Genomic DNA, 12,083 nt, shown 5'->3' with positions numbered 1-12,083 from the left:
ATTGGGAAATAATAGAAAAAGATGGAGATAACTGGAGGTTGCAGAGTATGGAGAAAATAAAAGATAAAGTGCGAGATTGGTTACATTATGCTCAGATTAAAGAAGTCTTTAAGTTGGACAAAAAGATAGGATTTCAGGTGGAAAAATCAAAGTTAGAAACAGAACTGTTAGAACCCAGCTCTAAGATACTTTCAAGAATGTATAACTTGCTGCTAAAATGGAATACACAGGATGAAACGGTCAAATCAGCTATGATAAAATGGGCACAGGACATAGGGTACAACATCATGTTTGCTGACTGGGAAAAGTTATGGACCACCGGTATGAAATTTACGGCATGTAATACCTTGAAAGAAAACATTATGAAAATGATATACAGGTGGTACATGACCCCAGTCAAGCTTGCAAAGATATATCATTTGCCTGATAATAAATGTTGGAAGTGTAAAGAGGCTGAAGGAACATTCTTTCACCTCTGGTGGACGTGCCCTAGAGTGAAGGCTTTCTGGGAAATGATATATAACGAGCTGAAAAAGGTATTTAAGTATACCTTTCTTAAGAAACCAGAGGCCTTCCTCCTCGGCATTGTCGGCCAGAGTGTGCAAAAGAAGGACCGAACCTTTTTTATGTATGCTACAACAGCAGCAAGGATACTTATTGCTAAAGGCTGGAAAACTCAAGACTTGCCCACACTGGAAGAATGGCAGATGCAACTGATGGACTATATGGAACTAGATGAGATGACTGGCAGAATCCGAGACCAGGAAGAAGAATTGGAGGAGGAGAACTGGAAGAAGTTTAAAGACTATCTGCAAAAGCATTGTAAACTGTATGAATGTTAAGAAAAATGTAAGATCTGTAACATCAAGGCTCTACCAAACTAATAACCTTTATGTATAAAAGTCAATGTAATTGAAAAATAAGATAAATTGTGGATAAATGGTATCCTATAATTAACCTTTGACAAAAGAAATCTAAAAGATTAAATTTGAGATTTGAATATTGGGAAATTTTAATTAGATAAACTAAATTAAGTTAATAATTTGCTGGTAAAACTTATGAGTCTAGAGAGTAGGAACAAGAGGCGTGAGGAAGTCCAATGATGTTTATGAAATGATGATATCTGAAATTGATGTTTTTATATATATTTATTGTCAAATAAAATTTAATAAATATTATTTTAAAAAATAATAAATAAATGGTGTGCACACCACCATTTGAATGGCAATGGGGCTCACCTGCCCCCCCCCAATATTTTATTCACGTTGGAGCCCCTGCTTTTGTGCATCCAACACACATTTAAAGCACATAACTTCCCAAAGAATACTGGGAGCTGTAGCTTTGTAATGGGCAACTACAGTTCCCAGGATTCCTTGGGGGGAGTCATGTGTTTTAAATGTTCATTGGATGTGCTTCAAATGTATGGTGAGCAGGTTTGAGCTGGTGGCAATTGACCAGGAAAGAGATCTTTTGGGTCATGGTGGACAGGTTGATGAAGACTTCGATCCAGTAATTGGCAGCTGTGAAAAGCAAGAATGCCACTCTACGGATCGTCAGGAAAAGGACCGAAACTGCCAACAGTGCAATGCTTTCATTCAAATCTATGCCATTGCTACATTTGGAATATTGTGGCCACGTCTCAGAAAACGTATGCTAGAGCTGGGGAAAATGCAGAAAAGGCCAACCAAAATTATTCAAAGGCTGGAGCAACTCCGCTAGGATGGACATTTGATGACTTTTTCATTGAGTGAGAGAGGCGAAAAAGGTAAATAAGATGGGTGTGTGATAGCATACCCCTTAAGTGTCTCAATTTTCCTGGGACTTCCCAAAATTTGATCCTGATTTGATGTCCCAATTCCTCCTTCCAGCACCACTAAGCTCGGGGGGGGGGGGGGAGGACGAGCGCATATTTTGGTGCCATGAATCAGCTGGCTCCCGTGTGCTGAGCGCTGCACCAAAAGACGCATGCATTTTGGTGTGGTGCACTCACGCAAGCCAAAAGACCCACATATTTTGGTGCAGCATGTCTTGGTTTTCATCAGAGTAATGTTGGAGGGTATGGACACTGATTCTTGATACAATGCATTGTGCATTATGCAGAGAAAGATAAGAGTCTCTCTCTCTCTCTCTCTCTCTCTCTCCCCCCCCCCAATAGTACTAGGACAGGGGATAGTCCAGTGAAGCTGAATGCTGCAATATTCAAAACAGAGAAAAAGATGTAGTTGTTTTTTCTCACAATGCAGCATTAAAACTATGGGATTCCACAAAATGAGGTGGCTGCCAAGTTGGATGGATTTAGAAAGCGATTATACAAAAACATGGAGGACAAGGCAATGCGTGGTGGCTAGTCCTGGCTATATATTTTCAGAATCAGTGAGAGTGTGCCTCTCTGAATGCCCTTTGTTGGGGAACAACAGCAGGAGAGGGCTACTGTGCTCATGCTTTGCTTGTCCGTGTCCCCCAAGCATCTGATTGGCCACGGTGGGATACAGAATGTTGGACTGCATGGGCCTTTGGTCTGATCCGTCAGGGCTCTTCTGATGTCATTAAGGCATTCTACAGCCTCAGTGCTGTGACAGAAAAAGTCATGCTAGCAGGGAGGTGATGGGGGTTGTAGTCCAAAACATCTGGAGGCCAGCAGGCTGGTGACAGCTGCTCTAAAGACCCCCACAAAGTCCATATGTGTCACCCAGAATTGGCCTAGAATGGAAGATGAGTTGGGATGCTGCTTCACAGGTGGTATTTCAGGGCAGCCCAAACCACACAGACAATTTTTCTGGTGGGTTTTGTACAAAGGTAAGCCTTGCAGTCAAGTCACAGCTGTCCAGGTGAAGCAAAACAAGAGCACGCCAAGGAGTTTTGACGCATCGCCTCATGCTCTCCCTGAAAAGAACAGCAGGTTCCCACCCAGAAATTTATTTCTTATTTCCTTCTTCATTGAGATGGAAGAGAGTGTCCCAGCTGGGTGATGGATAGCTGGGAGGAGAAACTGAGGAGGAAAAAATGACATTGCCTCTCTACTATAAATAGCCCGAGGAATGGTGCACATTCACTCAGCCTACGCAGTTGACCTTTGGCAAGGATCGCCTCTGCTGCAACTGCTTGGAGCCCCAGGTAAGCTCATCCTTCCAAAGAACAACGGGACCTGCCTTATACTGAGCCAGACCATTGGCCCATCTCTCTCAGTGTTGCCTACACTGATTGGTTTCAGCTCTCCAGGCTTTCAAGCAGAGGTCTTCCCAGACCTCCCTGGAAATGTTGAGGACTGATCTTGTGGCTTTCTTTGGGTTTTTCATGCGGTCTACCACTGAGCTTTGTCTCTCTCTTTCTTTCATATCCTTCCTTTTCTCCAAGGAACTCGTAGTTCACCCCCGCCCCCCCAAATTTTATTCTCACAACAACCCTTCGGAGGTAGGTTAGGTTGCATGGGTTACCAGTTTGCTACCAGGCCAGGTTCAAGATTACTGTGTTAAATCACAAAGCCCTAGAAAACTTTGGCCCACTTTGGTCCCAAAGTACCTTAAGGACTATGTGATTCCTTAAGTTCGAACCTTGATCTTTAAGGTCTAATATTGGCCCACTATGGGTGGTCCCACATGCCAGCTGGCCTTTAAGGTAAAGGTAAAGGGACCCTGACCATTAGGTCCAGTCGTAGCCGACTCTGGGGTTGCAGTGCTCATCTCGCTTTATTGGCCGAGGGAGCCAGCGTACAGCTTCCGGGTCATGTGGCCAGCATGACTAAGCCACTTCTGGCGAACCAGAGCAGCACACGGAAACGCCGTTTACCTTCCCACTGGATCGGTACCTATTTATCTTCTTGCACTTTGATGTGCTTTCAAACTACTAGGTTGGCAGAAGCAGGGACTGAGCAATGGGAGCTCACCCCGTCGCAGGGATTTGAACCACCGACCTTCTGATCGGCAAGTACTAGGCTCTGTGTGTGTAAAGTCCCTTCACTGTAGAGTTCCCTGCCAGCATCTCTGTCTACTTTCAAATGTCTGCTGAAAACCATACTGTTTAGACACTCCTTCTGATTGTGAGATTCTTTGCAAGCACATTTTATGGATGTGTTTGGTGTTTTTTCTTTCTTTTTTTCATTGAAGCATTACATTTTTATGCTGCATACCGTCTTGCTCTATGAAAGTGCAGTCTATAAACAGTTTAAGAAACAAATGAATTCATGGGGAGGAGGCAAGGCAGTGCTGAGGGTGCAGGGGGATGTCTGGGTTGATGGCAGCAGCTCCACGGGCTTTGGAGCTTCTCCTGAATTGTGGCTGCTCTGCCACATCACATCAAATGCAGCTCCAACCACCAGGAGTGGGCAACCATTGCCCCATGCTCCCATGGATTTAATAAGTTGGGGGGGGTGTTAGTTTTTTAATGAATCTGGGTGTCACTACTGAGGTGTTACTGCTGTGCAGCACTTTGCACACGATGAAAAGATGGCACAAAAAACCTGGTGGGATTTTATTTCTTAAGCTTTGGACAGCATTCACCATCCATGCCAGCTCAGGAAATGTCAGTGTCTTGATTTATAATTGTATGCTACCACTTCTCCTTCTACGGCACAATGTAATTCTCCCCTGCTGTAGTTTTTAGCTTCAATTCCTTATGCTTCAAGTAAACTTTTTTTTTTTAAAGATAGTACATAGAGTTTATATATAAATAATTGGTTGCGTGGTCTGTTTATTTCTGATCTCCCTTCTAGGCAACTCTGGTGAACTGAGTGTTTTGCACCTCTTTGTAACAGAAAAAACACCATGTGGTCTCTCCTTGGCTGCTTCCTCCTCAGTGCTTTCCTAGCTACAGGTGAGGAGATGTCTTACCAGTTTATGGAACTGTTTTGGGTTCTGGGTTCTGCAAGAGTTGGTAGCTCCTGAGCCAATGCTTCTTTTCCCAGAGTCAATAGATTTGCTGATGGCATAAAACTAACATCTCAACCCATTCTGAGAAATCTGTGCAAGAAACTAGCCACCATTCTGAATATTTTGAATGTTATTCCCAGGTGGGATGGAGCATGGAATGGGACCAGAGAGATGGATAGCAAACCTACAAGTTCTCAACCAACAGCAGAAATGAAGTGCTCTCCAGATATTCCTGGACCCCCAGCTTTCATAAACCCTAGTCAGCTTAGTAACTGATCAAGAATGAAGGGAGTTGTAGTCCAAATCATCTGGAGGTGCCCTATTCCAGATCCACCTATGTCATGAAATATTTGGCTAAAGCAAAGCCAAAAAACACATGGCTTTGCTTGTGTTCCTCTCTTATACCCCTTGCTTTTGCCAGATTCTTCCTCCTTTGTCATTTATCTGTGACACTCTGTAAAGTGTGGATTGCATAATAATGGCAAAAATAATCATCTAAATTGTGGTGGGCACAATTCTATGAATGGTAAAAACAGCTAAGTGTTTGTTTTTCCAGGTACTTGTCTTCAGTGTGAGGTGTGCTATGGCGGAGGCAGCAACTGTACTGGTGAAATGAAGACTTGTGGTGCTGGTCAAGATACCTGCATTATCAGTCTGATGGAGTACTCACAATGTAGGTATTCTTGAGAGTCTTGGGCTGAGTTTTCACATAGGTGCTATGCTGAAAATTTCATATGTTGACTATTCATTGGGTGGATGTGGATGAAGCAAACCCCTCACGAAAACTATGTCTGTGTAGAAATTTCTTCAACATTATCAGGAGGGGGCTGCCCTCTTCTTGACTCAACCTTTCCCTTCTCAATCACCTGTGCAGCTCCCGTGACAATCACATCTGTCGCTAAGGACTGTGGCTCATCCAGCTTCTGCAAAATTGGTGCTGAAGAGATAAATCTTGGGAGTGGAATGCAAGTGAGATCAAATATCGTCTGCTACAAGGGGAATAAAAGTGGAACAGTCTCACTTCCTGGTATGTACTGTCTTGTCTATAAGATCTAGAAACTTGCATGGCTGCCCTCTAATTGTGACCCCTAGTTCTCCAACATAGCTACAATTCCCAGAGCGGTTTAACAGTCTGTTCCTCTTCTTAGGGAAATCTGAGAACTGTAGCTCTGTGAGGGGGTACAGAAGTTGCCTAGCAACTCTCAGCACACTTAGAAACTACAGTTCCCAGGACTCTTTAGGGGAAGCCATGACTGTTTCAAGTGTTATGATACTGCTTTAAATGTATAGTGCAGATGGGACCCTAGATTCCCAGGAAAAATAATGGGCTCAGCCTATTATGTAGGAGCAGCCAATGTAGAACCCTACTGACACCAGCATTGCTGCCACTTACCAAGATGGTGGCAACAAGGTTGGGATGGTGCAGGTGCCCTGATGGGGGAGCATGGGCTTGTTCTCCTAGTATACCTGCACATACCCAACCTCACCACAGCCCTGACCCACCAGCCCTGCACAGTACTAGTAAGCATCAGCAACAACAGTATGGGGTTGATGGCTTCACATCAACACCCTCCCATTGCAGCCACTTCTGCTTATAAGCCTTACACCCTTGGAGCCATCTTTAAGAACTCAGCAGCCACGGTAAGCCTCGTTTCACTGAACTGAGAACTGACTGGCAAAACAGGAACTCAACTTCCTAGTGGAATTAAAATAAAATTGCCCAGTGGAGTTAAATTTAATAGACTGGGGCATCACACTGAGACAGATTTCTAATTTGCCAATACCCTCCGATCTGAATGCTCTGCCCCCTAACCCCAGGGATGGAGAAACTGTGCCTCTGCAGTTGAAGTTGGACTTCAACTCTCATCAGCCTCAGTGGGCATGGTCAGTGGTCAGAGATGTTAGGAGTTGTAGTCGAGCAACACCAGAAGGACCCCAGGTTCTCCACCCTGGCTGTAACTCTGTGCTTGTTTGTTATCACTTCTCAGTGGGGAGGGAGCTTTAGTCCATTAAATCTTAAGAACATAAAAAGAGTCCGCTGGATCAAGACAATGGCCCATCTAGTCCAGCATCCTTACTATCACCAGCTAGGTGCTTGTGAGAACCCCCAAGGACCTGAACACGAGAGCACTCTCCCCTCCTGTGGTTTCCAGCAAATGGTATTCAGAAGCTCTGAGGATGGAGATAGAACATAGTCATCATAGCTAGTGGCCACGAGAACTTTGTGGTCTATGAATTTGTCCAATCCTCTTTTAAAACCATCCAGGTTGATGGCCATGACTGTCACCTGTGGCAGCGGGTGGCACTGTGGTCTAAAGCACTGAGCCTCTTGGGCTTGCCTCTCAGAAGGTCAGCGGTTTGATTCCCCGCTCTGCCAACCTAGCAGTTCGAGAACACGCCAGTAGATAAATAGGTATCACTGTGGTGGGAAGGTAAACAGTGTTTCCATGCACTTTGGTTTCCATCATAGTGTTCTGTTGTGCCACAAGCAGTTTAGTCATGCTGGCCACATGACCCAGAAAGCTATCTGTGGACAAATGCCAGCTCCCCTAGGCCTGAAAGAGAGATGAGCACCGCAACCCCATAGTCACCTTTGACTGGACTTAATCATCCAGGGGTCCTTTACCTCCTTTACCTTTTTAATGCTTCATTTTATATGTCCTGAATCTTTCAGCATACAAATTCAGAACATTAATATTTAGTATTTAATTCCTTCTTCATCAAAGAGCTCTTCATCAAAAGAGCTGAGGATAGTGAAAAAACTTGCTTCTTCCTCAGCCCCCTATTGTTTCAGAGTTGAGGCCAGGCATTGGTAAAAGACACCTGATGGCTGACCTTCCATTTCTCTCCATAGTGCTGCCACCACCAGACACCAAACCCAATGGTCTCCAGTGTCCTGGCTGTGTTGGGATGTTTTCCACCAAGTGCAATGAAAAGCCTGTTGCCTGCAATGGAGAAGAGACCAAGTGCATCAACATTTCTGGGAACGTCACAGGTAGAGAGATTCAGTGTTTTCAAAATTGTCTTTCCATCATCCTGATCTTCAAATGTGCTGAATAGTGGGGTAACCAGAGTGATCCCCATGGCAACTCCATAACCACCTGGTTTAGGTAGGCTGCTAACCCAGCAGTTTGAAAGCATGTCAAAGTGCAAGTAGATAAATAGGTACCGCTCCAGCGGGAAGGTAAACGGCATTTCTGTGCACTGCTCTGGTTCGCCACAAGTGGCTTAGTCATGCTGGCCACATGACCCAGAAAAACTGTCTGTGGACAAATGTTGGCTCCCTCGGCCAGCAAAGCAAGATGAGCGCCGCAACCCGAGTCGCTTGAGACTAGACTTAACTGTCAATGGTCCTTTACCTTTACCTTTTTTAGACTAACATGTGGGTTAAAGCAGCTATTCTCCAGTTTTCATGCTTCTCCAAATTTTGCATAGAATCCTCAGCTTTTTTTTTTTTAAAAAAGTACCTGTAAAGTATCTGTAAAATTCATACAGATTTTTTTGAATTTTAATGCATTGACAAAGATCTGCAGAATGACACAGAAACAGGAAAAAAAGCTTATGAATACATGAGATGATAACATGAACCAGAAATTGACTGTGACCCGTCCATTGCTAATCCACATTTTCTCCAAAATTTCATTTTAAAAGGGTGGTGGCAACTATAGTTGGCAGAGAGAGCTGTTCATTGCAGGCTTGATACTGACCAACATGTTGGCCATTTCTTGCAGTGGTTCAGACCATGGATGTTTCCTTAAAGGGATGCGCTAATGAGGCTTCCTGTACCATGCTCAAATTGGGCCCAAGAACGTTTGCAGGAATCAGTACGGATCTGGCTACGGCTGAGTGCAGTGCAGCTGTTTCCACCAAAGCTTGGTAACCAGCTGACTCTTACATCACAGAATGTCATTGCCGCACCATCTTTCTTATCTAAATGGCTTGCCCTTCTTCACATGCTGACTTTCTTATTGATTAGTTTATTAGCTTCTCCCAAAATCAAATCAAAAATAAATAACCGAAGAACTTGATTATAAATAAATCCTTGCAGTGCAATACCTGTGTACTTGAGGCAGCATATGCTCCTTTAGAATGAATTTGCCAATATAATAAAGAGGGAGATATTTTGTGTATGGCAGTTTAAACTCTTCCTCGAGTTTAAAAATTAAGTGGGTAAAAGACCAGATCAACAGGGAATCACATTGGATATTCTCTGTGTGCGAGATTCATTTGTTCTAGAAACAGAGAAGAATACAGAAGTTTCAAGAAGTAGCAGAATGCTGAGATTGTTTTGTCTATGCCAGGACATTTTCTGTGGGAGCTTTTTCTTTGGACATGTGCACTGTGACCGGAAGCACTGATAACAACGGTTATGTGTAACTTGGTATAACTTGTTGTGAGCCTTTTGCTTACACCTTGTGATGAGAGAAGCAGAGAGAGTGTCTTGAACTCTTGTTGGACTCTAAGCCTGCCTTGACAGTAGTGAATGTCTGTATACCTTAGCTGCCAATATGCTTTTATGCCTGTCAAGTAAACCTCTACACATGACTGAATCTTTAAGTGTTTATTGTCTACTATGTGTACCTTCAACCCTGAAGACACTTCCAAGGAAGGAGCTGTGTTGAGATGTAACTCTGCTGAGGAACACGACAAGGCTGCCCGATTTCCCCTTTGTTATTTATTTCGGTTCTGGAGGTGCTCTTGAATTTGATCAGAGGGGACCGGTTGGTGGAAGGGATTCAGGTCGGAGCGAAACAATATAAATTGAAAGCTTTTGCAGATGACCTAGTTTTGACTCTGCAGGAGCCAGAATCTAGTACGAAAAGAGTATTACAACTGATACAGGATTTTGGTCGGGTGGCAGGATTTAAATTAAATAAACAGAAAACTAAAGTGTTGGGAAAAAATTTGACAGATATAGAGTCGGAAAGGTTTCAGAGAGAAACAGAACTAACTATGGTTAAAAAAGTAAAATACCTAGGGGTAAACATAACAGCAAAAAACCTGAGTCTATTTAAGGATAATTATGAAAAATGTTGGTCTGAAATTAAGAGAGACTTGGATAGTTGGACAAAATTGAAGCTTTCTTTGTTAGGCCGAATTGCTGCTATCAAGATGAATGTATTGCCAAAAATGTTGTTTTTGTTTCAAACATTACAGATTGTGGACAAAACGGAGTGCTTCCGGAAGTGGCAGAAAGATATATCCAGTTTTGTCTGGCAGGGCAAAAAGCCCAGAATTAAGTTTAAGATATTAACAGATGCGAAAGAAAGAGGGGGCTTTGCCCTGCCAGACTTAAAGTTGTACTATGAAGCCGCAGCTTTTTGCTGGCTAAAAGACTGGCTACTTCTCGAAGACACTGACGTGTTGGACTTGGAAGGTTTTAACAATGCTTTTGGTTGGCATGCATACTTATGGTATGATAAAGTTAAGATCAATAAGGCCTTTAAGAACCATATTGTCAGGAAAGCAGTGTTTAATGTCTGGACAAAATACAAAGACTTACTGGAAAATAAAACTCCAAGGTGGCTCTCACCTCTGGAGGCTAAGGCCCTAAAAAGACCCAATATGGAGGCTAAATGGCCAAAATATTGGGAAATATTAGAAAAAGATGGAGACAATTGGAAATTGCAGAGTTTAGAGAAAATGAAGGATAAGGTGCGAGACTGGTTACATTATGCTCAGATTAAAGAAGTTTTTAAAAATGATAAAAAGTTAGGGTTCCAGGTGGAGAAATCGAAGTTAGAAACTGAATTGTTAGAACCAAAGACTAAGGTATTATCTAGAATGTATAACTTGCTGTTAAAATGGAATACACAAGACGAAATGGTTAAATCGGCTATGATAAAATGGGCACAGGACATTGGGCATAACATTATGTTTGAGGACTGGGAAAGGTTGTGGACCACTGGGCTGAACTTCACCGCATGTAATGCTCTGAAGGAAAATGTAATGAAAATGATATATAGATGGTACATGACCCCAGTTAAACTTGCCAAAATATACCATTCGTCTGATAATAAATGTTGGAAATGTAAAGAAAACGAAGGAACATTCTTTCACCTCTGGTGGACATGCCCTAAGGTGAAGGTCTTCTGGGAAATGATATATAATGAGCTGAAAAAGGTATTTAAGTATACCTTTACTAAGAAACCAGAGGCCTTCCTTCTGGGTATTGTCGGCCAGAAGGTGTTAAAGAAGGACCGAACATTCTTTATGTATGCAACAACGGCAGCAAGGATACTCATTGCAAAAAACTGGAAAACTCAAGATCTACCCACACTGGAAGAGTGGCAGATGCAACTGATGGACTATATGCAACTGGCCGAGATGACTGGCAGAATCCGTGACCTGGGAGAAGAGAAGATGGAGGAAGACTGGGAGAAATTCAAGAAGTATCTACAAAAACATTGTAATTTGGTTGAATGCTAAGAAGGATGCTAGATTATAAAAAACTGGCCACCACTAAATTAGATTTGAAATTTGATGATAAGTGAGACTAAAGAAAATATAAAATTTTTTGGAAGAAGTGCTAGATTATATTTGAATGAGTGGACATGAGATTGTAAACAAGTTGATAATTTGTTTGGAAAAAACTTTTAACGATGTAAATGGGAGCGGGAGACGTGAGGGAGCCCAAAGAAGTGATGAAATTATGTCTGTGATAGAAGTAAGACTGTTTATTATCTGTGCATTTATATTTAAAAACTTTAATAAATATTTATAAAAAAAAAAAAAAGAGATGTAACTCTGCTGAGTATGGGTACTGGCACACACACAGCAAAAGTGATGCCGGACCCAATCCTTCTAAATCATCCATCAGAGGTTGATGGATTGATCCAACAAATCAAAGGTAGCCATGAGACTTAATAATAATTTATGGAAGGAAATGACCCAACTTAAGAGGGAAGTATTTTCAGTGCTAATTCTCTGCAACAAAATTCTGATGGAATGGGGAGAGCCACTATTTTATTACAAAATGTGCATCTGAGCATACGCAGGATGTACTTTCTCAAGAGTAACAAAATGTATGTGTGTGCCAAGTGTCCTTAACCGTGTGCAGAGTGTCTTTGATCAGGTATGATCCGGCCAATGATAAGCATCATTCAGAGAGATGGTCGTTAACCACCTCTGAGATATAGGCTTCCATCGTATATCAAAGGGTCTCCAAGGTGGGCTAACCAAGGTTGGGCTAACTGGCAGTGGTGGGCATGTGTGACA

The 12,083-nt window shown here is 42.7% G+C and overlaps 1 protein-coding gene across 1 annotated transcript; it reads left to right on the top strand.

Moving 5' to 3' along the window:
- Positions 1-2,965: 2,965 nt before the first annotated feature.
- Positions 2,966-9,391, top strand: LOC309347759 (phospholipase A2 inhibitor gamma subunit B-like). Its single transcript, XM_081872530.1, has 6 exons — positions 2,966-3,114; positions 4,709-4,809; positions 5,422-5,538; positions 5,740-5,892; positions 7,720-7,860; positions 8,597-9,391. The coding sequence occupies exons 2-6, from the start codon at positions 4,761-4,763 to the stop codon at positions 8,743-8,745; spliced, it is 609 nt and encodes a 202-aa protein (XP_081728656.1). The 5' UTR covers positions 2,966-3,114; positions 4,709-4,760; the 3' UTR covers positions 8,746-9,391.
- The last annotated feature ends 2,692 nt before the right edge of the window (positions 9,392-12,083 follow it).

The sequence above is a fragment of the Podarcis erhardii genome (assembly GCF_964252035.2).
Source record: "Podarcis erhardii genome assembly, chromosome: 7".
NCBI classification, from domain to species: domain Eukaryota; kingdom Metazoa; phylum Chordata; class Lepidosauria; order Squamata; family Lacertidae; genus Podarcis; species Podarcis erhardii.
The sequence above is the reverse complement of the archived record's forward strand: the minus strand, read 5'-3'. Positions and strand labels throughout refer to the sequence as shown.

What these genes read in the sequence shown, in the direction of transcription:
- LOC309347759 (XM_081872530.1), top strand. Translation starts at nt 4,761, where the DNA reads ATGTGGTCTCTCCTTGGCTGCTTCCTCCTCAGTGCTTTCCTAGCTACA. An exon ending in CAGTGCTTTCCTAGCTACAG is followed by an intron (nt 4,810 to 5,421) that starts GTGAGGAGATGT and finishes TTGTTTTTCCAG; the next exon opens with GTACTTGTCTTCAGTGTGAG. An exon ending in TCTGATGGAGTACTCACAAT is followed by an intron (nt 5,539 to 5,739) that starts GTAGGTATTCTT and finishes TCACCTGTGCAG; the next exon opens with CTCCCGTGACAATCACATCT.